The 26,304-nt window shown below is 46.9% G+C and overlaps 1 protein-coding gene across 5 annotated transcripts in view; it reads right to left on the reverse strand.

The window, feature by feature from the left end:
• The window catches only part of LOC142804441 (guanine nucleotide exchange factor DBS-like), a 314,163-nt gene that overhangs the window by 56,786 nt on the left and 231,073 nt on the right, over positions 1-26,304 (reverse strand). For 4 of the 5 annotated variants that reach the window (XM_075891114.1, XM_075891113.1, XM_075891117.1 and 1 more), the window contains 6 exons: positions 12,097-12,177; positions 7,423-7,537; positions 4,845-4,935; positions 4,227-4,340; positions 2,477-2,593; positions 1,372-1,905 (listed from right to left, as the gene is read on the reverse strand). In XM_075891114.1, the coding sequence (XP_075747229.1) occupies positions 1,372-1,905; positions 2,477-2,593; positions 4,227-4,340; positions 4,845-4,935; positions 7,423-7,537; positions 12,097-12,177 (1,052 nt within the window). Of the gene's footprint in view, positions 1-1,371; positions 1,906-2,476; positions 2,594-4,226; positions 4,341-4,844; positions 4,936-7,422; positions 7,538-12,096; positions 12,178-12,486; positions 12,592-26,304 lie in introns of those variants that run through there. The other variant, XM_075891116.1, reaches the window with a different exon arrangement.

Consider the following 26,304-nt stretch of genomic DNA (forward strand, 5'->3'; position numbering starts at 1 on the left):
ACAGGAAGAGTGAATTTATGCTATGTCAGGGCGTGAAGCTTATGATCTAGGATACAACTGTATGGAGAGAAAGAAAGAAAAGAGAAAGGCAGAGAGGTTAATCAGATGTGATCTGGTATGATACCTCTCAGCGGGGTTGGGTAATATGGGATTGAAAGAGAGAGAGAGAGACAAATAAAAGAAATCACGGACGCACACACACGCACACTGTATAGGCCGTAAGAACCCCCACAAGCTAGAACATTTATTCAGAGGTTATGCTGACACACAAAACAGTAATATAGCTTCCTCTAAATTTTCACATCCGGGAAACTTATCTAGCATATAGGTAAGCACAATTGTTAAAACATGAAATTGTGGTTTATAGCCCTGTTTCAGTGTTTTACGACCACCTTGCACTGTTTTTGTCATTACTGCAAAGTTAATTTTCAATTTCATGGTCAGTAGCCGTCGCACCAATAGCCTGACTTAATTATGCACCTGTATTTTGCTGTAGAATTCATTACAACTAGCACATCAGAGCACTGAGAATAACAATACATACCCTTTTAGTGCAAGCCGCACTCATTATGCCATCTTATTAATGCTTCATGGTCGAAGTAGAATGGCCCAAACAGATTTATGCTGTGTTTACAGGTCGTTACTCCCACGATAAAAATAGTTTTCTTTCTCTCGAAGACAAAATACTTGTTTTGCTTAAAAAATAAAAGAAACTTAGAACACGTTCCTACTGAACTTACTACAACAAAAACAATACAAAAACTTTCTGCGAAACATTTCGGGCTGCTCAACAGAGTCACTAAGTAAGAACAGTTAATCTCTGTTGAACGTAGTGGCCAAACTTGTATGTGTTTTTCCTAATGAAAGAGATAATTCGTTTTGGTTTAGGCGCTGTAAATTGAGAATGACAATATACAAAGCTTTGTTGTAGGCCGCTCAGCAGTGTGGCACTCGCCCTGAAGCTGCAATGAAGGTGCCATGGTGGAGCGTCAAGGCTGTCTCGCCGTGCAATAAAAGACGACTAATGATGTGTTACAAGCCCTCGTCTGTTATCTCGTTATCGATGTTATCGTTCCCATCAGTTGCACTGAACACGCTCGTCTTGCCATAAAAAGAAGCTTGTCTCACATGTAATAAATGCAGGTGCCTTGAAAAGTATGGGCCACGTCTTAGGGGTGCAAAAGGGGCCCTTAACGTCCGCTAAGCCACGCACGCACTTGGCCTCACTGAAGTCACAGCAGCGCTGCCCTCTCTCCTACCATAAGGCAGCGTGGGTTGGGTTTACACTCCACCCCCACCTCTTCCCCTCTTCCCTGGACAGAATCCAGCCGACTTGATGCTGAAGGGAAGGTACTACATCTAGTGTCGTACCTCGGCGAGCGCTCGAAACTCGTCCATCTGATGAAGCAGGGTGTCGACTTGAGAGACCGAGTCTCCGACTGCCTGCATGTCGGTCAGGTCTCGCACGTTGGCCGCCATGTTGGTCTGCAGCTCGCGGAACTCCTGTTCAAACTTGCGCAGCTCGAGGCACTCGTTCAGTCGCTTCTGGTGCGCACTCCAGAAGGCGTCGAAGCCGTGCTCGGCGCTGTGCAGCTGCTGCAGCAGCCGCTCGACGGCGCACACGTTGACGAGCCTCTGGGCGGTCGCGGACGAGGAACCGGGCGCCCCAAGCGTTCGGTCGGCAGGCGCCGGTGACGGCGGTCGCACGCAGCGCAGCAGCTGATGGCCGTGCTGCGACGCGTTCAGCAGGTCCTCCTTCAGCTCCTGGTACTGGCCTCCCTGGGCGCGAAGCAGCTCCACGGTCGAGCCCACGTCGTTGGGCAGCTCGGTGTCGCGGAGCCGCTGCGTCGCCTCGCGCACACACTCGGTCACTTCCTTCAGGCTGCCGGTGAACATCTCCACTGCCTGCAGAAAATAACACTTAGTTATCTGCCTACGTATCCTGCCTGAAGGCAAAACGAGTCAACATGATTACGTACACCGCGTAAAGAACTTACAAATGCCTGAATGCTGCGCTCGCTGGCCTTATATTCAAAAGAGGCACCAGAATTTCGCCCCTTAGAGTCCAGAGTAGCTCTTCGGGGGTAACCGAGGCTAGGGAGCCCCTATAGCAGCTGGGCAATATCGAGTCACCATAGCAGCGGCACCTCTGAAGGAACCAGCACCACGGAAAGAGGGTAGGGCAAGATATTAAGAAGGCTGCTGCTTCGCTGCCACCGCCCAACTCCCACCATCTCTCCTTGCTTGTCTCGTTACGAGCTGTAGTGTATTACACGTATACACTGATGTTCTTGTGAAGTCGTACGCACATTTAATTAAATATGTAATTATTGAATCAGTAACGTATACATAACAAATACCAGTGCACATGTTGTAGGTCCACTGTTGAACAGACCTCGTTAGCCGAATGCGATAAAGTGTTGGTTGTGAGATCTGGAAATGTCTATGTGGATACTGAGATGACGAATGCACGTACCATTCGTTGTTCCATCCACCTTTCATGGTCGTACGGTATTAGTCCACCGAGATCTTCTGTCAGCTGGCCTGGATCAATATACTCGTGCAGCTCTTCTAAGTTATTGCACATGACTAACTGCAAAAGAAATGCAAAAGAAGGATGTCAGCCAATGACTGTAGCATCAAAGGTAGGGTCGATATTTAGTTTTTTTTCTTTATCCATCTCTGCTAGTAATCGCCCCCGCAGTCGTCTATTTATATATTTAAATGAAAACCTTTCTTTTGCACACGAAACGTTTTAGCAAGAAAAAAAAACAGATTGGCCTATCTCCTATCTCATTTTTAGCAGGTATTACATGTCCACAAAAAAGTGTTTTTCCTTTAAAATTACAATACAAGCAGCCTAATCAGCTAAACTGTCTATTTATCCACGTCCTCTGGGTTACCACTCTGAAGCAAAGCGACGGCTGGTTGGTTTATGGGGTTTAACACCGACTCAAGCTATCAGAGCCACCACCGTGATAATTGCGACGATCTGGTAGGATCATGTACAATAGCATATACGCACGAGCACGCATCTGCCATGCCTACCCCCTTGTCATTTTCTGTCACGGTTATACTAGACATCTAGCTTGTGATGAATAATGTATGAACTCAGCAACATTTCGCAACTACACTAAATTTCGCAGCTACACAATGACAATAACGCTCTCGCTTCCGCACATCAGAAGAAAGGCTCAGATGTCCTCATTAACTTATTTTGCAGATCATGCACACAGTAATGACTTTCCAATGATAATATTAGAAACAATATTATTAAAAATTTTATTAATATTATTTATAAGAACATTGACAATAACTTGGAACATCTCCCCGAAAGGAACCCTAATGATATGCGAAGCAGCAGCGTTGCGCATGGATGGCGTCGCGGGTTGAACGGTGCTAGCGCGGGTGCTGCGGTGAGCGCTGCTGGAAGATTCGTGTGAAGCGATGGCTGGTGTAGGTCTTGAAGGTGACACGTAGAGACATGTTTCAACACGTACTTTAGGCGCGCATCAGGTTTATTGTGCGTTAAACGACGATCGAGTCGGCGGTGTAGTGAGCGGCAGTCGCGGCAGGTGTTGCGGGCGAACGGGTGAGGCGGTTGCTGCGGGTCCCACGGCGAGAGCGTGGTAGGCGAGGTAGAGAGTGACGTCAGTGCCCATTGCGAGGCGAGCGTGACGTCAACGCGCAGCAGCGGCGTGACCTACTTGGCACCGCACCAGCACATGTGGTGCGCAGCACGTTGTAGGGAAGGGACAGCATTACACAGGCTAGTGAAAGAACTGCTTCGCGTCTAACGATAATTACTTGATTTTACGTTCCAGAACCAGGACACGATTATGAAGCACGTCGTAGCAGAGGGCTTCGGACATTACGACCATCTGGTGTTCTTTAACGTGCACTGACATCGCACAGTGCACAGCCCCCAAGCGTTTCGCCTCTGTCGAAATGTGACCGCCGAGGCCGGGATAGAATCCGCGACTTTCGTGTCAACAACTGAGCACCCCAATAACTGTACCAACCGTGACGGACGTTAGCGACAATCAAGTATGATGTTTCCCAACGCAACACTACCAGAACTGACCGTGAGATGAAAAAAAAAGGTATAAAAACAGGCATGCACCAGCCCAGTGCAAAATTTACCCAGTTGGCAGTTACACAAAAACGGATGAGAGATAGTTTAGGTGATCACAAAGAGAGGGTCACCCTAAAGGGAAGTAACTTACCCTAAACTTGAACTCCTCTTTGAATATCTTGTTGCTGACTTCGGACAGCGCTTTTTGTAAGAATCCCACAGGCTTGAGAACAAACACTACTTGTATAACGCCTGGGAAGTACCCCTGAAATCACAACAAACACGCTATTGTAACGCACTAGTAGAAAGGAGAACTTATTGACGTGATAAGGTATTCTCGTAGGGTTTGTTTCGCTCCGAACAAGAACTAAACGCTTTAGTTTTTCTTTTTTTTTTTTGCTTGTTCCTCCGTAGTCTTTTTTTAACGCTCTGAGCCCCCTACGGCGAGCTATACGGGTAGCCAAGCTTTCGTCTTTATTACAGTTAAACACAAAGACATCGGATATTGTTATCAACACAAGTACAGTACTGTTCACCTTTCTTAATACCTTGTTGGAACTGAAGGTATCAGCTCATGGGTCAAATATATGATGGCAGCCATTACGACTTCAGTAGCAGATGATGAACAGATAAGCGAATGTTTAAACTAGATTTTGCGCACTGGGTACACATTGAAAACATAAGCAAAGAGAAAAGTAAGCTTGGGCGTCAGCATAGAAGGTGTAAACAAATAGTAATTTGCCACGACACAGAGGCGCTCAGAACTTACTGAGATCTTGAGCAATACAGTCTTGACAGAGTTCCATTTATCCTTCCTCCTGTCTACAACCAGTACAAAACCTAACTCGGCATCTTGTGGTCTGAAAAGAAAGAACACAAAGGTACACGGTAGGGTACACGCATTTACATGCTTTCCTCGATTTGCATATTTGCACCGCCTAAGACGATACATTAGCAACGAAACGCGATGACATGTGCTTTTCGTCAGAGACAGGAGCATTCACTATTTCGCACTAGAACGAATACAGCAAGTGTTCAGGGGTGTTGCCATGAGAGGGGGGGGGGGGGGGTAGGCGGGTTGGGCAGGGGGGTGTCCGAACTCTCCCAGAAATCGTTTAGATTTGCACATGTACATACATACAAACGAACATATGCATAGAAACAAGCGCACATACAAACGCACACACAGACGAGCATCCACCCCAGCCCACTCCAAAAAACACTATTTACGCTAGTATGACAGTCCGAAATTTTGTGAACTTCCTGGACATTTACGCGTATTTTTAATGCTGCTGAGCCTGTTTGATCTATTACCGCCAAGTTGATTATTTTTCCTAAATCTGAAGATTTCTTTTAAATCAAGACATGCGTCGAAAACCCAACCTGACCAGCACACGTGAACACGATCAGAAGCGAGGCGATTTCGTCAATGAGCAATTGGTTCAAAATTCTTGAACGCCCCTGTACCCGTAGCTCCCACAACCTAAATATTTTGCTATTCAAATTACAGACCAACTCTTACAAACACAGCTATTTTGCCTCAGCAATTTGACGCTGGATTGTGTTGCCCGTAAGCGCCACTTTTTGCATATGGCCAATTTTCTGTTTGCAATTGTCGAGCGTGGTTATCACCACTACTGCTATAGACCAAAATGTGCTGCAGTATGAAAGAACTATAATTATTTTATATAACATTCATATTTAAGCTGGAGCTGTAAAATATCGACGGCTCCTATAAAAAACAAGAACTCTTCCATGAACATTAATGAAGTAGATTCGAAATCTAGGGTCAGTTGTAACCATCGAGTGATAAATTTTCGTGCTTTCCTTTTACACTGCTCGCGGCATCACGCCACCATTCGTGACCAAAAAAAAAAAAAAGAACACAGTGACGCGAAAACGCACACAGTAACGGAAAAGACAATGTCACTGGTGCACGCAGAGACAAACAAGTGTGGTAGTTGGCATGAGCGACACTTGTACACTTCGAGTAAAACTTTAACGAGCATCGAACCGATCATATCGCAGCAACTGATTGCTGCATGTAGGACAACTGCGCGTCGGCTGAGCTTCCTGTAATATTCTACTCGGGTTCAACTTTGCCGAGACACAAAACTCTGGCGCAGTATTCGTTGAAACCGCCGGCAAGTGGTGAAGCAAAACATATATTACGCCGGCGGCGAAAAGCCGGATAGCCCTTGGCAGCGGCTCATGTTCGCGCCTGCGTAAACAGATACAAAAGAAAGCGAAAGAGGTGAAGGGGGATCAAGAGATGGGCGGCAGCAGTGGGGACGGGTCAAAAAATAAGAACTAGCCGGGAGGACAGTGAAAACGCCGAGGAAGAGGGCGTCGGCTGCAGAAGCGGCAGAGACCGCCCACCCCTGGTACGAGCATACAGCAGTTCGGAAAACGAGCAAGGCACATGTAGGGCGTGGGCTGCGCGTCACTTAGCGCGCTCCGTCGCGCCGAGCACCGGCGCGTGATCTCGCTTACACAATCCCTCGATGCGCAGAGGGAAAGGAGGGTGCCTACTCTGTCGAAGCATCGTACATAAGAGAGGAGGGAGGGAGGAGGAGAGTCCCTCTCACTACGTCGGTGCAGCGCCGTCCAAGCGGCGGACGACGATATTAATTAACATGGACACCGCCATCTTAAGTTCTTGCACGAACGGTTTCTTGCCTTCAGTTCCAAATCTGGCAGAGAAAACCAAGTCGCGAATCGCTACATGCATCCGCAGAATCGTTTTCGTGTGCTAACTGCAGCTTCGCGCAACTGGTTATTTCGTATTTAACAAGGCAACGTGAAAAACCCGACATAATTGTACATAAACGCGTCCGTTAAATGGCCTATAATGAGGCTTCTTTTCTTTGGGCCGTTTGGGAGACGAATCCGCAACGTCGTCCTCCAGTGACGATGTCGTCACCACTGCCCTAATTATCTTTTCATTGCATGCTTTCGCAGAATTTTCCACTGCGCAATTTCAGGTGCCACAAATTGTGAACATGGGCCTCGGATAGATACGGTCATCAGGTTAACGGTTTTCTAGCGTATTTTGCGTTTCATGTGATAGAAATACTTCAATGACCCGACAACGATCTGATCGTCTGTTTGTAGCTGAAACTGATTTCGCTATCCGACGTTCGCCTCGGTCTCCAGGGCAGCGACGGAAGCTATTGTCGAGACGACACAGAGGGAGAAAGAGCCCATGGCATGAAATAACGTCCATACGCACAACGTATGCAAACGTGAAAGACGAAACAAGGCAAGGAATAGAAGGGGGTTCTAGCAAAGCGCGCGCAGTGCAGCAGGGGCGATGCTTTCCCAACTTGGAAAGACAGGCAACTTACAAAGGAACACTTGTCAGATACTGCATGAGCCTCCTGTAGTCCTCATCGGAGAGGCTGCAAAAGGCACCGCTGTCCGGAAATGTCAGCACCGGGTACCCCTCGCATGTTCGGCCCCCTGTGTGAAAAAGAAAACAGGAGGAGGCTGTGAAAGAGGGAGGAGGAAAGAGACGAGACATCCTGCCGGCGACCCACTCTCGCTGGCGAGATGAACGCAGTTGGTTCTGACGTCCGGCGCTGAAGCGTGTGCGAAGCAACATCGCGCCGGGTTTTGCGTCGGGAAACGCGTGACAACGCATTCAACGACGAAGCAGCGAGCCAAAACTGGTGCCGCCCGCATGCCGAAACAACCTCTATGACTTTTTTTTTTGCGTCTCTTCTTCATAGAGTATAGTCACGTGTGGACGCGCCATTCGTCGCTTGATCATTTTAAGCCGTAGACGTGAAGACGCCCGCTCTCTATACGCTGGTTTAATTGAAACGAACCCATCTGCTGTTTCTGCATCTCCCCAATTCATTCCTTCACAAGGGCGCTGCGCTCTCTTGTGACCTGCATAAAATTGCGCCACCTTTCTTCTTCTTAAAAAGACACTGTGGAGCAAAACAATTTTTCACGTATTAGTGAACTACTATTTCACAACCCCCAAACACAACCCTTGCCACGAGAGGACGCACGGCAAAGGAGAAAACGCGCGAATAGGAAATACGGGAGGAGACGCCACCTTGCGACTTCAGCGCCAAGCACCGTAACGTCATATATTTTCGGAGGCCCCTACTGGGTCCTACGTAGCTTCCAATCAACAAAAGTTTAATGCATTGTCATCTGTGGGTACCATAGACCTAGCTTACGAAGTTTCCAAAATTTTCATTGAGCCAATGATGAGAAAACACAAAAATATTTTAAAATTCCTGACGTCACGCGCAGAAAAATGAAACTCCAACCTTGGTTTTCTCCTAGAATAATAGCCATCATAGTTCTCAAAGTGGAGTTTGTCAATTACAGTTTGTAAACAAAGCCATTCTTTCTCTTCAGTGTTCCTTTAAGAAGTGGCAGAAGCGCCCTGCTAAGGAATGCTGAGATAGACAGTAAACATTGCATGTAATTACGTCCCTTAACGAACACAGCAAACTAGCGGACATTAGTCATTAACTAGCCCAGATCGACAAGCATTAGCCGCCGTGAGCCAATGCTAGACGACAAATAGCCAACACCAAGGAAGTTAACTATCGATAGCTAACATTAAAAAGTAAGCGACATTAGCCAACAGAGGCCGTAAATAGCCATAATTTAGTCAACTTTCGCTGACCCTGACATGTGCTAAGCAGTGCTGGAAGTCCGAATGAGCGTACCATGGCCAGCAGCTGGTAGTGCGCGAGCAGATGCGGTACGACAGAAGACTCATCGCTGTCCCTCACTCTTTCGAAATGGTGAGTGTGGGGTAAAGTGCACAAACACCTGCTCCCACACATGGTATATCTACTTGCGGCAATCGTACTGTTGTCCCTTGTGTGCACTTCTAATCCCTCCATTGTGGAACAAACTTAACTGACCCTGAATTACACGATTCGCGAAAGCAAGCCAAGCAGCCAGACAGCTAAATATTCACGTGTCTTTTTTATTTATTCGCAAATCTAATGAAAGAGATCATGGTGGACAACATATCCACCACCACTTTAATTAAACAACCGGACACTACGATCCACTCCAAGACAATGGCGCGTGCAGTGGAGCCGGATATAAAACTAACATATTATAACACAGCTACTGAGTGTCAAAGTGGAGCGTAACGGAGCTCTGCGGAGCGTAACGCAGCTCGTACCGGGTATTTGCCGCATAATTGGGCAAGCCGCACACTCAGCTCGAGTCCTCTAAAAACCGCCAGGCCTGCACGAAATGCGCAGCACAGTCACAACGAAAGCTGGAAGAGTGGCCTTTCGGAGTCTTTTTTAACATTCTTTGGGCAGCTGTTATAAACACACTTGCAGAGTACCTATACTACGTCATAAATCATAACTTTTGTGTAATAGAAATGCATTTGCTATGCCATCTTTCGTCATTCGTCGGAGAAGCGTGGTACCCGCTACACTCTCTCAAGAAATGTTGCGCAATTTTTTATGCTGTGGCTGAAGATGATGAGAAATTATGCCTGAAGGTTTTATGGGGTTAGAGCATTAGATGACCCACTCGTTATGCAATTCATATTGTGTGACGCCTGGTTATTCCTTTGCTGTTCTAACACGCTTTATTACTCCTATTAACTTGCTTCGTTTCTCGACATCAAGCCTGCCCAATAGACTGCCGTAACAAGGAGGGAGGTGCTGCAACTCGGAGAGGGCGCGCAATGTAGCCACATGCATTGACATAATAGGAAGATGGGGCACTACGATGTACCTTCGCGCACCACCCCCCCCCCCCCCCCCTGAAGAAGAAGAACCCCGCGCAAGCTTAGGCTATAGCGGGTACGCGCCACAGAATCGGGGGCAGGTTCCACTATGCTTATTTCCACTAAAAGTTATAGATTTGAAGATTTCAAGCAGGTTCCCTAATTAAGGAGCGTAGATGGTGCCGCCAGCTTCGTTGTTTAACCAGTCTTCGCTAACCAGTCGTTAACTAGTCAGTGAAGCTGCTTCATTTTTTTCCCTCATGCAACGGTGTGAGGACTCGCGAGATGTCGCGAAATATGAGAATAGTGTATTGGCAAGCCCAGCGAATATTCTGGACATTTGCCCCCCAAAACTACAAATACCGTATTTTTTTTTTCGCTTATGGGCTGCATCAACAAAGAGAAAACGAAAAAAAAAAAATGTGCTTAAAAGGTGGGGTACGGGTTATATGCCGGTGCTAGATGCATGTCTCTTTCTTTTTCTTTTTTTTTCAGAGTTAAAGTTACGGGGGCAGGTTATATGCAAGTGATGTGTTATAGGCGAGGGAAAATGGTATGTCAATTTGTAATACATAACAACATTTATGGACCTTTTTTTTTTCTGGGTGTGTTTTCCTGTTTTCTTTTTCTAGAATGTGGTGCTTCCTCGATTTTGGCACCTCCAATTGGCTCATTGAAACCATTCTCTGTTTCCTAATACTCTGACGCTTCTTTTTGTTATTTTGTGCGATGACAAATAATTTAGGGCAAAAGGCTCGAGGGAAGAAGATACGGGGGGGGGGGGGGGGGGTTCTCGTACCTCTCATAAGTCTTCGGTGACGCATATCTAACACGTTTTTCAGCTTTTCTTCAACGCTATGGCAGTATAACCAGCATATAATTTGAATACCACGTTTAAACGCCCTTATGTGCAAATATATCGACAGTGTAACAGCAACCTTAACGAGATTCCCTTCGCGATTTTTTTTCTTCCCTTCCTCGTTACAGGGTGAGCGGAAAAAGAAGTGCTGAGTCACGCTCTCGGTTACAGACACCGGCCGATTCTGGTGGCTGCCGGAACCATCGGCGCAAGGCACATCCTTATTAAGCGGCCTTCGTCAGGCCGGTCACGTAAAGCGTTTACGCTCGATGACCAGTTTCTGCGTTTCGCACTTCTTTGCTTCGTTTATTTTTTTTAGCTCTCGTTAAATCTTCCACGGACACGCTCCAGTGAGCCAAGGGAGACATCACGCTAAAACCAATCTCGTTGCCAACCCTGAGGACTTAAACCGTTTTGCGCCCGAAATGAGCGTTGAGCAAGAGTTATACAATTTCCCGCTAAACGGATACGGCTGTGGGATTTAGGAAGATGGTGGAATGAAATTATGCGTTCGTAACGAGTTTTTTTTTTTTTTTCGTGACCAAAGGAGCCTAGAAAGGGGGTAAGGACATCACGACGAGCGACAGTTGTTGGCCAAAGAGATATATGTGATCTCCATGCGAATCCCCAAGCAAGCGGCTCGGAAGCGAATTTCACCCGTTTACGCGCGTGCTCGTCAGTGGGCCCTTATATCAAACGCTTCTCTGTTTACAGTGCAAGGGCGGCAAGAGAAATTGTGCAGACTTCCGCATTCAGCAAAATTGCGAAAGCCCGAAAGACTGCAGAGACACGCTACATATCAAGACATTTAGGAAACGTCATTCATTGGGTAACGGATAGTAAAGCGTTAAGACAAATATATCTTACTTTTCTTTCTTCATTTAATACCCTTGGTGCAATTTTTCGGTACTGAAGATTCATGTAATCTTACTAACCTTAAATGTAATCATTGCTTCACAAATTATGTATAACATAAACAGCGAAATACGTTGATTTTTTGCTATATTTCGTGAGGAAGCCCTACTCCTGTAATACGGAACGAGAATAGCGGATTGCGGCCCAATATTTAAAGTGGGACGTCGTTATCACCGCAGTCACACGAATACGTCAACCGAAACTGCCACATATGGTTCAATGCACGTGAATCCTTGCGAGCGTCTTGACTGGGCTGCGAAAATAAATCTTTAAAATATCTAAGCCGTTTGACAAGGTGATCACATGTATGAGCAGCGTCGTCCTATCTATACGTAGTAGCCGGTTATAACAAGCGTCAACCGCGCAGTGACAGAGCGCAACAAATAAAGAAAGCGCTGTGAACGAGGCAACGACATGCAACGAGAAATTCTGACAGGCATTTCGTACAACGTCCAGACATGTGACGTAACGGGCAATATAACTCTGAGCTTTTCCCCAAACGGCAGAACAAGGGCTCACCTGTAAGGATCACATGTTTCCCTTTGAGGACGTCTGCCACGTCCCGTACCGTCAGGACGCTCCCGCCTTCCATGGTGTCATCTGAAGCGGGAAGAGCCAAACGAATACGTCAGCGAGAGAGCATTTGACGCAAGTGTAATCACACGTACGCCATGCAAGTGACAGTTTCGGCGCGAAAAATAAAAAAAAAATATATGAGAAAGCATACGCCCGCATATACTTTCCCGGCAGCTAGCTGCGCGGACAACAACCTGGAAAGAATGCGGCCTTTGTCTCTCCCTCGAAGCAAGCAATGATGCGTGCTTGACGATGCGGTGAAACGGATTACGGTTAACATATATAGGCGTATACGTGAAAAGACGCGCTTGTGACAAGCACCGAGCTACATACCGACGTTGACGAGACGAGTGACGTCCTGGGACAGTTTTTAGCCGGAAACGAAGCGAAATTCCTTCCGAGGGGCCTCCCTCGAGATTCCCGTCCGGCCCGCAGTGGTGACGCAGAACAACGTCCCCGTGATGCAGAACGTGTCAATCAAAAGACGCGTAGCATCAACACCGACGAACAAAAGAGACGAAGCTCGTGCTGCTCCCTTGGGAAGCGGCATCTGAGAAGGACCTCGACACCAATACGGCGCGGAAAGGGTACGTTGCGCTCAAGGCAACGCGCGCGGCTGGAGACAACTTAGAAGTGTTTGTGGCCCGTTTGAGGGTCTTCAACCTACTTCGCCGGTTGTGACCGTGGCTTCCGCCGGCGTACGATCACGAGAGACCAGCTTTAACATAGCTTCATACTTCGTGAAGAATTAAGTTACTATAGTAGCCTGTGACGGTGCGATTGTGCGACCACAATGAAAATCTTCATTATTACGCCTATATTTGGTATTTGGATGTTCTCGCTGCGCTACTTATTGCACTTTATTTTCTGAAAATTTGAATGAACTATTTCCCTAAACGCGTGGCCATGCGCAGCTAGGGCTTTCCGTTAAAGCAGTATACTGACACGACTTCCAGACATCGCAAAAAAAAAACAAACATTTTTCGTCTCCTTGGTACGAAGTGTGAATGCTCTCCGTTCACCAGAGTCTGAAAATAAGCCTAAAATATTGCCCTTTGGTTTCAGAGTTTTCCTCGCTGACCATCTCCGAGCTAGCCCCACTGCAACGGAATTATCCCGACAATGTCAGCACAGTTCCTCCAAGTTTGCGAGCACTGCTCCTGCATGGAGTCTAAATCACAAAAATCACTTTCAAATTCACTGCATGATAATTGACTCATCATTTTTTTAAGTGCACCACGAGCATATAACATCTTTTCCGCTAGTATGTAGCGAATTACTGTCCACCAGTGACGTCTCACTGCTATCGCATGTCACTGTGAAGCAGCCTTCTCGATGTCGAAACTGAAAGTGTCTTTTTTTAATGCAGGGGGAATAAAAAATATACTGGTTGCATTCCCAGGTGCCATAATACTCGCTTCAAATTTATCGACAGCAGTATTTTTATATAGAACAGCAAGCCTAAAATTCCAGTAACAAGCTTCACCACGTGACAGTAACACGTGACAGTAACAAGCTTCACGTGACAGTAACAAGCTTCACTAGGTGTCATTGTTGAGCTGTGCTTTTAAAATAAATCAGCTTTCAGCTAGTTTGCATTTAGTACCATGGCGCTGCTTGATACTTTCATAAGTGATTCATCCTATTCAACGGCTAACTTCCCAATCCTTCCCACTCGTTTCTTCGCTCCTTGTGGAGCTGCGGGGTCGTGTTTCGAATATCTGTATCGCGCAGACAATACGGCAGCAAACGAAGCCACTATACTTGAGTCGCGTGTACTAATATACCACGTCAATACAGACTGCGACATTACGTTACTTCGCAATGATCATGATCGGTGGTTAAGAGTACTCACACACCTTTTGGGAAATCTCAGCTTTCTCAATGGCGTCGGGCATCACAACGTTTTGCGCATTTGTGTCTTAAATGTTAAATATAAACTGAAGGGCGCGAAAATATAGCAGGAAAAGAAGAACACAAACTATTATGTGATAATGACAAAAATGATCTTTATGGCTAAACATTGTTATCAGTACCTTATTTTTTCCACCCAGGGCCACGGTGGCAACTTGTAGATTGCTCGACTTCAGTTTAGCCTTTTTTTTTTCACCTTATACTTCAAGATTATACTAGTTTTTTAACCAAGAATAATACTTACTGTAATAATAGTTCATTGAATTGTGGTTATTTTGGATTTTTCGTTTTGCGTTGAAAATTCTAGCTAAGCTTGCATTTAGTTTCTCAGTCAAGGCGTAGTGAGATAATGCATCTCAATCTTTCATTCAGTTGTAGGTATTACCTTTTTTTTTTTTTTCAGAAAACGTACTGCACTTTGCGCAGATTTGCTTCGTGCGCTCCTGCGCTCGAGTCGTCTTCGACAAAAGTCAACGCGCTTTCTCGAACAAGCCGACAAATGAACTTATCTCGTAGACCCCTCCCACCTCGAAGACGGTTCGATAGCCGCTTTTACTTCGACAAACCGCCATGCCGACCTCCAAAGCTATTCGCGGAATCGTCTCGGCCCCCGACGCACCACTTCCAAGTATAAGCACGCATAAACTGCGTGAAGGAAGGAAGGAAGGAAAAAAAAGAAGACGCGGAAGAGGATTCCACCACTCGCATTTCCGCTGACGAAACGTTACACAATACATACTCCCATCTTGAAGACCACGCGAGGAGGAAGACCGCACCGGCACGCTTCGCCACACCAATATACCAGGAGCGCCTGCGCGTTTTGTAACACGGTACAATGCTACACACTGCTTCCTCTAAGAGGATACAGCGGCCGCCGTGGCCCCATCTCGATGTATGTACTACGCCACTCGGCACCCGCGTGCAAGCCCACACACGCGCGCAGATAGCGGACTGCCGACTTGACCGCACGGCACGGAGCAATAATGGAATTCCCGCTATACGGAACGCATTGAGCGCGCGCGATTCCGGCACTGGCACGCATTCGTCGGTTATGTTCTTTTCCTCTCCCCCCCTCTCTCTATCATTCTCTTCCTCCGCGGGTGATGTGGCTCACTCTTACACCATTGTGGTGGCCGCGGTCTATAGCGTCGCCGGAAGGCGCCGTATATAAGTGCACGGCGCCACATACCCGCCCAACGCCGATGGACCGAGGAGACCCGCGAGGTCGCCCCGATCAGCGAACTCGAACGGGCGACGTCGGAATGACCCAGTCGCATAGACCGCCGGATCGTGTGCGTATATGGACGGCGTTTTGCACACGCTTACATCGCGACGGTCTTTGCATGCGTGAGCGAGGCCGAATCAATATGTGTCGCGGCGCGGCAGGCTGCAGCAGCTGCCTATATGTCCCGTGTGCACGACATTATGTGCTTTTCCCTTGCACTGCGATGTTGCGCGGGGCAGCTTTAGAGTGCTGCAGCGCTGCAGTTGCATATCGCTGACGGTGAAGCGTTGCCGCGGCTGCTGCTGGGCGAGTTCAGCGCGGTGGTTGCAGCGAGAAGGGTGTCGCAGGAGTTCCCTTCACCGGCCGCTATATGCGTATGCGGCACGAGAAAAAAAAGGGCAAGGCAGTGACGACTGCGCGGTCGGGGCTACGAGAAGACACCAGCGTGTTGAAAGCTGACAAGTGCAGGGATCTCGAGTGAAAAAGAAAACAAAAGAAACATTGCCTTGGTGTGGTTTTCCTAACACAAGGGCACGTAGTGTAAGAGAATTAAAAACATCCTGAACCACTGAGGTATAGAAAGTTTCCACAAAAGACTCATCTTGAGAATGGGAGCAAGTAGATCATATGGCGTGGCCGAGCAAAATGAAGCGGATTTCATGCAGAAGCATTTACGAGGCTGTCGCAACTCGACTGAAAAATGTTTCTCATGGACACTAAGCCATCGCCTCTGATGCGTGCTGAACACTCTCCACACGACCGGAGATAACGTCCAGTTGAAAACGGGGGGTTAATGCACATATGCAAACGAATCCCTCAGCTCTCCTATTTCGGTATTGAATGGTGAACTTCAGTACTGCGTGGTAAACTATGAAAAGAAATTCCCATATTTGTGAATTTTTACATGCATTCACCTAACGGCACCGAACGAGAAAGCGAAGACGGCATGACACTTCCCGTTAAGGCGTTAATGTTTGAAGTAGTATTTGAACGCCAATTTCAGGGTTCTTACACCTTGGCCTTTGAGAAAAATATAAAAAACAATAGTGAGCTTGTGGAAATAAAATGCCTCAATTTCAATAAAGTGACGCCTTTGCTTCATTCTAACCTAACCTAAGCCTGATAAACAAGGTTTTTCATGAACACCTCGTCATTTAGCATGTTTCTGGTTAACCTCCCTGCCTTCTCTTTTGTTGTTCTTGTCCTTCCTTCCTTCCATTCACTTTTACAGCTTTATTCATTGCCGGTTCACACCCACGCTCGACTGTGCGAAAGCAATGGGGGCATCGCTCATCTGTCAGACATGCTCTAGCGGGTGGCAACAGCGATTCAATGCGAACGAATCTCTTTTAATGTTACCACGGCCGGAGAGAGATTCCTCTCCTGAATCGCCACCTCCCGTGAAAACTACACGATGCGGTCAGAACGGGGCTGAGAGCTTAGAGAGAGAGAAGGCCGGCATTCGGGAAACAGCGGCAAGCCGCGATTCATTGCAGCACCACCACCGTCGCGGTAAGCGATTGGAGGAGAGGCATATCAAGAGAGAGAGAGAGAAAACGCATGCGTGGGTAGGATGCACCGAACAACCATTTTTCGAACGGGCGCCCCGGCCTTCTCTAAACGCAGGGCACGCTCGGAATGACCCTGACCATTATGGATCGGCCAGTGCCGGCAGCGCGCTGGACTCTTTCGCAGCCCCCACTGTCGGACTGAGCTGTGCGGACATTCTTTTGCGAATCAGAAGCTCAAATTCATTCCCTCAGCGTCATAACGAGCCAAGTATGAGCAGCTCAGGGAAGAGAAGACACATGAACGACATAGACTGGCGCTGTAGTTTACTGTGTAATCACGAGTTCACAACAGCAGCCGATTTTGGCCCCATATAGTTGTCCGCCACTGCCGCCACCGCCGATGTCCGTTACCGCTACCACGCGAATTGAGACAAAACTCGGAAGAAAGTTTCTAGGACCTGGTCGGGGCTATGCATGAGGCTCTGCAAAGCTCCACCCTAGATGAACAAACATGGCCGACCCAGCACGCCCGTGAGACGGCGTCGAGCCAAGTCCTTGACGTCCCCTCAGGGAGGGCACCTAAACTCACTGGTTTCACTTAATAAAGTTCATTCCTGTTCATCGTCTTCAGCTAGGATTTTAACCGGGGTCCTCGGCTTGGCACACATACATGTTTGGTGCTTGGAACTCGTTTGCGAAAATCCCCTGTATAAAGGCGTCATGTTGTACAAGGAATCGTTACCATATGTAATATAGCAACGTAGTAAAACAATAACCCGGCTTCACACAATGCGAACGTGTCGTTGAATGCTTCAACCTATTAAAATAGACTCGGCCATAATTCATTGTCATCAGCCGCAGCACAAACTATGTACATGCGAAGCCTTACAGGTGTATGGCGGGTACCATGGTTATCCACAAAACGACAAAATGGCACAGTGCGTGACTCTCTCCACGTGAAAATTACGATAATTTGTGGCTTGGTGGGCACCTCGCACGTGTACTTTTATTAGTCGCCCCAGCAAAGTCTATAACGGTATCCAGAAAGGCCGCTCTTCCGGCTTTCGCTGTGACTTTTCTGCGTGTTGCTCGCTGCCCTGGCGATATTTTTTCCTTCCTCAAAATATCTGACATATCTTATGTCGAGGGTGCGTGCGCAGTCTGATTACTTCAATATATTTATTTCTCGGTAATAAGCACGGCAGTTCGTATTTCCGCGCCTGTTCTCGGCCGTTCTCGTGTCGCCGTCTTTTTGTGCCACGTTTACCTAAAAGATAAACAAATCATAGCTGAGAGTTTCGCACGCTATTGCACGCCTTCCCTTCGTTTTAGGTCCCTTCTGCTGAAAATAGTATATACCTCTAAAGACATGCGCAGATGTAATCACACTTGTCTACGTCAGCCCGTCGGCTGCTTCAGCGTCAGTTTTCTGCAAAAGTATATATATTAGTCCACAGCACGGTCGGGCGCGTCCCGCAGGACCCCAATAAAGTTATTTCAATCAACCAATCAATCAATCAATCAATCAACCTAAATACCGAAATCGTTATGACACCAAACATAGTAATGCCGCATGCTAGGTCTCTATAATATAATTCAAGCATTAACTGAAGCTTGCAGCTAACGTGAGGTAGCCGTTGAAGACAACAACAGCAACATTGAGCCATGCTCTTCCGTTATTACCATACAGTGCACCAGCAGATTCTTCTCGTGACAACGTACATTTACCATCGGTGCCCTTGCAAAATAAATGAGCTCCATTTAAATTTTTGGCAAGAAATAAATGAGGCAAAAATTAAAATAATGCTAAAACTTGCTACCATGAAGCTATATAAACAGCCACACAGTAACCCTGTTCCATGTACATGTCTTGGTTGTTTAAAAAGCACCGACGCCCAACAGAGAATGCCACATAGCCACTTTCACTCAAGCATTAAGCGAATAAGCTACAACAAATACCAACGGCTAATTCACTGGAGTCAGTGTTTTCTTGCCATTATTGTAACACATACGGGCGTATTTCCTTCTCTTTCAGCCGCTCAGTGAGGCCCGAAATATAGAATGGCCTCACCCAAGAACTCTGTTCTCGTGGTGCGCTGGGTGTGCGCATTGCAGTGCCGGCCAGCGCTGCTCTCAGAATCCCCCTTCCCTCCTTTCTGGCTTCCGCCGCTGCGACCCAGACGTTTCCTGGATTACGACGGCTGCTGGTCTCTATACGCAGCTGCATATAGCAGAAGCAGCAGCAGCAAAAGTTCTGCTTGCCCCCTTTTTTTGTCGTGCTTCTGTGGCCTCGATTTTCATAAGTTCTATAGATGAATCAGCATGCAAGACCAGCGTAAAGGCGTCCACCTGTGCACGAGTGCCCGAGTAGCTATTAGCCCCGGGCCAACCGGTTATTATGAGAACGCTGGCTACAACGAATAACTTGCATGTTATAGTGCCAGCCTGCGGCCGCAAACACGGCCTTGACAGCGTGCGGGAAAGTGTGGGGCGCACTTTACGATCACAATGGGACTACAAGGTAAAGCTTTCAAACTGCGAGGGCAATACCGAATCATTGACGAGTATGAGAGCTTTTTTTTTTCCTTCCGTGCAGAGTAAACGAGCTTACAACCTGAAGAGGGTTGCGCCATGTCTGAAGGACCCTTCAACCTTAGGAAAAAGGTTTTCACAGATCAAGACAGCCATACAACCCCCTTAAGGCTACTTTTGAGGGAAGGAAAATGCCCTTACAACCCCAATCTTAAACATCCTGGTTAAACCAAAAGTTTTTTTAGCTTGCTTGAAACCGCTTTAAGGGGGCGTAGTGGTTTACAGCATGCTTTTCACGGCACGCAGATATATGATATACAGCAGCAACAGAGGACAGCAATACTGCCAGTAGTTAGCCATTGTTTGCTATCGGACAACAGGGTGCCATATTTGTTGAGGAGTCTGGAAACTAACTTTGTTTTAATACGTACAATTTGGAACTGGTAACAGTAAGGAGGAAGTAACAATGTATAGCGATAGAAAAAGAAAAACAACTGATGGCGCGCACGCTAATTGTTGAAACAGCCACAGAAATTACGTTAGTAGCACAGTTCAAATGCTGCTCAATTATGCGCGACCTGCGCCACCCAAGAACCAAACCGAAACATGGAACCCACGACTTCTTTATGACACGTGCTATCAAAATGCAAGTGTATGTCGAGGAAAAAAAATTGCTGCACGTGTGACCCAAGCACGTCATTGAGACAATGAATTGATTGCATCACAACTTCACGTTAGGTTGTTTTCCCTTCATTGTATTGTTGTTGGAACAATTTCCGATCGACTGCAAAAGCACAGCCACTGAAGTACAGAGTGACTCTTGCCAGTGTCCATGGTATTAACGCAGCGCCACGGAGTTGATAACAATCAGTGGCGCCTTTTCGTGAGTATTGTCTTTGCATGCTCACAAAGACACTAACTGATAGTTTTATGGCGTATATAGAGCATATTTAGCCACAGAGATCGCCCGGTGCGTTAGACATGCATCTTCAAAATGACAAGGGGAAACAAACCCATGTCCAAGATAAATATTAACGAATGCCCCTTTCAACTTCTCCATCAATCTCGAAAACGGTTGTGCAAAAATGGCTACATGCAGGCTGATGAACAGATAACGAAACGGTAAAACACTTGTTATTGTTTAGCTTGTTGAAGCACGGCTTCGAATCTCTAGACAAAGCCGTGGTGGTGTCGGGCCTACGGGAACGGCTCTTGGTCTGTTGCCGGCACAGTTCAAAACCAACATAAGTATTTTTTTTCAAATCTGAAATATTACATTTACAAATAGTTGTAGAAAAGAGGGCTATTTGAAGTGTTACTGCAACTGAGATCCATCCTACACTGAACGTCGGCAGTTCATTTGATAGCGAAAGTAGTTTATGCACTCAAGTCTACTGTTATTCCAGCATGGCGGCTAACTACATATAACACATACAACCAAATAAGGTGCTAACAAAACGCATATATATATATATATATATATATATATATATATATATATATATATATATGGAGACAAGCCCATTATAGAAGAACAAGTTATTTAGCTATCAAGTGAGACATGTAGCTCACTTGATAGCTAAATAACTTGTTCTTCCATGGTGGGCTCGTCGCTTTTTGTTCCTCAGTAAGCAAACTAAACTGGGTGGAGCTTTTTTTTTTCAATGCGACTTCAAGACGTCATGCAATGCGTTTTTTTTTAACCAATTGGAGAGGATGGTGCCTTTGTGGTGGCTACGGCTACTCCGTCTCACTTAGAAGACGATATGTGCAATCAAAAATAAAGGCACAAAATATACAGTCCAACACATGTGTGAACGCAGTACAATCAAACAGGTCATGAAAGTTCTAACATGTAAAATAAACTCACATGCAGGCGCGCCCTTATCTGTCCTATACGTGCTGAGAGTAAACACACCAGTGATCATCTAGATGTAATCACGCGACATAACTATCTTAACAGGAGAAGACTCTTGGCTATAATGAACCTGCTGCTCCACCATGTGCGCGCATCACGCAAAGGTGAACGCGCCGTCGCCGATTATTGGACGCCGTCATCGACCTATAGTGCGCGCAGCACCGCAAACCAGAGCTGCGGCAATCGTCGCCATCGCCGCATAAGCACTCGCAGAGAAAAGCATATTCACAAACGGACCGGTTGCGCGGGAGGAAAGAGACGATTAGCATCGACCTGCCGCCCTCATGACAATACCAGGCGCCCTCCCCCCCCCCCCCCCCTCCCTCGCCCCACGCAGCAAGAACGTGGAGTGCCTGAATGACGACGGCGATCGAGCAGCCGTGGTTATTGTTTTGTTGGGGCAGGCAGGAAGCCCCGAAAAATCGGCATATGCGAAAGACACAAAACGTGGTCACCATAAAGCTCGCTCAGCGTGCCCAGCCAATGCAACCGCTGCGTTTTTTTTTTTAAACTTGATTTTCATCTTGTATGCACCGGTGCGTCTGCATAACGCGAGAAAGGACGCCGGGAAAGTTGCTCTTGTTCGTTTGCACTGCGTGTTTAAATTGGAGTTGCAGGGTTCTGAAACGGCCACCATAACGTTGCAACATAGCTATTTGTTTTGTTTTGTTCTTGTTGACCATCTCGCTTTTCTGTTTTGTATTCCGTCCCATAACCACGATGACTACAAGAGACGCCATGTAGTGCACGACTGCGGAAATTTCGACCACCTGCGGTTCGTTAACGTGCGCCTAAATCAAATAACGTAAAAGTAATACCATTGTGCCTCCAATGAACTGCGTCTATACCGGGGCCAGATTTCATCCTGTGAAATATTGTGACATAGCTGTTCGTTTTTATTCGCAGTGTGGCACTATCGGCCTTTCTAACTTTGCCCGTGCGAATCTGAAACATGAGCCTTTCTTCTGTAGTCGGAGTTGATAACTATGTGTGTATTCCACACCTGAGTACTGATAGCATCGCATTAACAAGTGTCCTTTACAAAAGTCGCCTTAAACAGAAATGGCTGTCGTCACTCCCTGGGTTCATAACCGGAGTTTACAACACGCGAGCTGAGTCGGATCTATTACAAAGTAGTTATATTACAGTGAAAGCTGTTGCGGTGGATTCCTGTGCTGGTTTTAACTGCAAATATACTACACTAATCGACCCAACCCAATCGAAGAGGCACACAGATTGACGGCAACTTCAATTCGTTTTGATTCCCTTATCCTGAGCTTTTTCTCAGCTGCCTTTTCGCAACTCGCCTCTTTCAAACGCTGGGCTGCTACGATTACATCGTGCTGAGGCACTCATTGGTCAATGGTAACGGCAAAACGTGATCCAGGTACACGAACGAAATTGAAACCATTGCTTATGCATCAGAATAGCGCACTTAGTTCACTGAAAGCATAGTAACTGTCTCGAATGTTCAGTTTTCGCAGTGATTATGGTCATATGAGTGCGCAGCGCTCCCCTTTTGGGGAGGGTGGAGGTTCGTCGTAGCGCTCCGCTCTCTATTATGTAAGTAAATGGGGCTGACTGCCCCCCGTCCTTGTGTGACTAGGGAGGGGGGGGGGATGGAAGCGGTTTTATGTGCAAGCCTATCATTAGGGTTTATAAGCATCCAACGAATGGCTACTGAGGACGGAGAAACACTAGTGAATAAATATTTCTGTTTTAACGGAGAAACTGTTTACCCTATCGTTATTATTTGTACCCCGTCGCGCAAAACTCCGCGGCTTGGTACGCGCCACAAGCAATGGGCAAGCCTCGCTACTGGTACAGCAGGTGCAAACGTGAGACGAAAACTCGGCTCGGCAAAGTTGAGCACGTAAAACACGTAAAAGAGAAAGTCAAAGGAAAGAAGTGATAGTAAGAAAGCAATAAATTGGGAGAAATAAAAACGAATAAAAACAAGCAGTTAGGAAGAGCGACAAATATCTAGAGAGAGAAACACACACGAAGAAGAGGTAACATTAGCAGCGGCTTAGTTCGGCTACGCCGGAATACACGTAGCGGGCGGACGAACGAACCGTGGATGGAACAAGCCACGGATGGCTGAACGGACGAACCGCGGACGTAACAGGGACGAACTAGCAAGCGAGTGCCATGGTCTCACGCGAGTCGGTTGAGCGCCAGCCCGCCCACTATATTAACGCGTCCCTCCATGAGCTTCCAGCCCTTCTCTGGCGCGCTGTGTCTCGTGTGACGTCACTACTTTTCGCGGTTGCTCAGGACTGCTCACCGTAAGATACGCGAAACGGCTCAACCTCGGTCAGTGTAGCTTACGCAAAACAAAAAAAGTAAAGATCAGAAGCGAGAGCAGGAGGCAGAATGAAGCAGGCAGAGAAAAAAAATAGGAAGAAAAGTTCACGAAAAATTACAAGAATAAAAAGCAAGATAGAGAAAGAAGCTGAAGAGACAAAGAAAGAGCGAGAAGGAAGTCAAAGAGAGTAAGCAATGCCGTGAAACAGATGCGAAGTGACTTTTTTTTTTCAAGAAGACAACGTGGTTTCCGACACTATATTCAAAAAACAAAAATAAAATGCAGCTGTTTTCTCATATTTTCTTTTTTTTTTTTCAAAATACCATACCCAGCACTTCGGGGCATCACTTTTAGTTCACCGTTCTTCACACCACGTGGCGTACATAATAATATACATCACATTTTCAGACTCTCGCTGAGGTTTTATTATGATCAACATCCACTTTTTCGTTGATTTACCGACAGGCGATTTTTTACCCCTGTATTGCTGCTTTCCCGCACTATCAATTTCGGAAAACTCTTCAGGAGAAAATTCACCCAGCGTAATCTCACGAAACTGCAAACACAAAGAGAGGCTGTCCTACCGTAAATGCAACTACAATGGAAATAGCTAATAACTTATCGCTGCGCTACAGTTAGCTTTTTAAGAGTCACCCCATACGTTTCCAATGGATAAATAAAAGTGTCTCGGGGGAAAAAATACAGTCGGTCAATTAAAACTAATCGCGTTGTACAGCATAAGGATGTCAGCAATAAGTGACTGAAGTGCAATTAGCGAAAAATCAGGCATTGCTCAGTAATCATTTTTGAAGAACACTCCTGATAGCGTTGCGCCCAGCGCTTGCCCTTGGGGCCGGCTATGCAGCACTAGTAAATGTCTCAGATTGCTGGACATGCTCTCGCATGAGGAACATGGAAAGCTTTGTGTTTATCATTAGCTGAAAGGTAATGCGAAAGGTTCAGTCGAAAGGTTTTCGACTGAACACTGGCAGAATAAGATACAGTGTAATTCTTCATTTCTTACACAAGCTCAAAGTGGTATATTCGGTATATTCCTTAATGTTGTAACGGCAGACTTTTATAAGGTGCTAGAACAAAGCTGCCCTCAGGGCTCTGCTTTAGCACGAAAGCCGCCAGTGGCAACGCTGTGCAATATGACGCAAGCATTGCTTTCTACTCCACTTTCCAGTGTATTCACACCACATTCAAGCTCGCAAGTGCTTCCCGCATTCTGCATGCTCTTCAACGCGACGCTTTAACGGAGCAGGACAATTCGCAGAAACCAGGAGAGTTGATCTCGACTCCGGAAGCCAATGCGGAAACTGCTCATCTGCAGCGAGCGATCGCTGCGTTTCTTCTTATCCGCCTTTCTCCCCACAACAAACAGGACAAGCGCACACACACACACACACACACACACACACACACACACACACACACACACACACGCACACACGCACACACGCACGCACGCACGCACGCACGCACGCACGCACGTATAAGGAAAGATAGTACCCAAACTTATACAGAAGCCAGGCTGTTAGCCCTGCGCGCTAACGAGGGGGCGACCATCCGTCCGGCGCTCCCATTGTTCCAGATGCCAAAGAGAGCCGACCTCTCCGACGACCCTTCTCCCCCTTATTGCGGCTGCCCTGTATGCACATAGAGGAGGGAGACCCAGCAACGATCTACGCAGAAACAAGGGCGGCCAGCCGAGCTGCTCCCGCTACGCTATAACCGCCACACAAACAGTGGAGCCATTCGTCCACGAGGAGGAACCCCCTGCAGAACTTCCGCAAACAGAGCAGCCTCGTCACCGCAGAAACGACGTCCGGACACACAGGCTCTCGGTGCACGTATATACACATCACAGTGCACACCAGCTCTCCCGCTGCGTTGCAGAAACACGCAGGGGTGCGTATTCCATATCGCGCGAGAGCTATATAATACACCATAGGGCATTCGCTTTCTGGCTCCGTAACCTTGCGAGGCCCTTTGCCGCATCCTTTGTAAGCTGCCGTGCGCGCTAACAGAGCCGCCAGGTTGGACGGCGGAGATAGAGTTATAGTGGTTGTATTGTCAGACGTATAATCATTATATTCACAATGGCAATATATCCGACTACCACCAAACACATAGCTACCGTTCACATCCCAGACCTTTCTAGCCACGGTAATAGAGCTATGATGCCTCGAGGCGCTTTTATGCTCTGCGGTCAGACTGTTCATAGGACGTCGACCTGTGTGTGTGTGTGTGCGTGTAAAGTATGCCAATGCGCGGCATCGAAGCACGCTTACGTTTTCGGGAAGCTTGAGAGATGACGCCTTGTACGAACAGATATTAAGGAGAATAGAGTGCCATCAGTGTGAATGAACGAAAGGGTGGGGCATACTATTAGACTAGCTTACGGGCTTGTTTGCCTCTGAACAAGGTAAGATTACGTTCTGGGATGTGAACGGTATGGTGATGTGCTGCTATAAGTTGGGCTATATATATCATCATTATGAATCAAGATTACATGGCTAGGAAATAAGGAAAGATGAGTTAAGGTTGCAGATATTGTAATTGCGTCTTTTCTATAGCACTGCAACAATGTTTCTTCATTTTTCTACTCTCTAAATAACCGTATGCGCAAGTTTTATACACATTTTCGAGGTCGTGCTACTATCGGTCAGTGCGCCAAAGTTGTTACGTGCACAAGAATGAGTTTTATAATGAAGTCACAAAGGGTGGTCGATAGACT

Source organism: Rhipicephalus microplus, chromosome 1 (assembly GCF_043290135.1).
Source record: "Rhipicephalus microplus isolate Deutch F79 chromosome 1, USDA_Rmic, whole genome shotgun sequence".
Taxonomy (NCBI): Eukaryota; Metazoa; Arthropoda; class Arachnida; order Ixodida; family Ixodidae; genus Rhipicephalus; species Rhipicephalus microplus.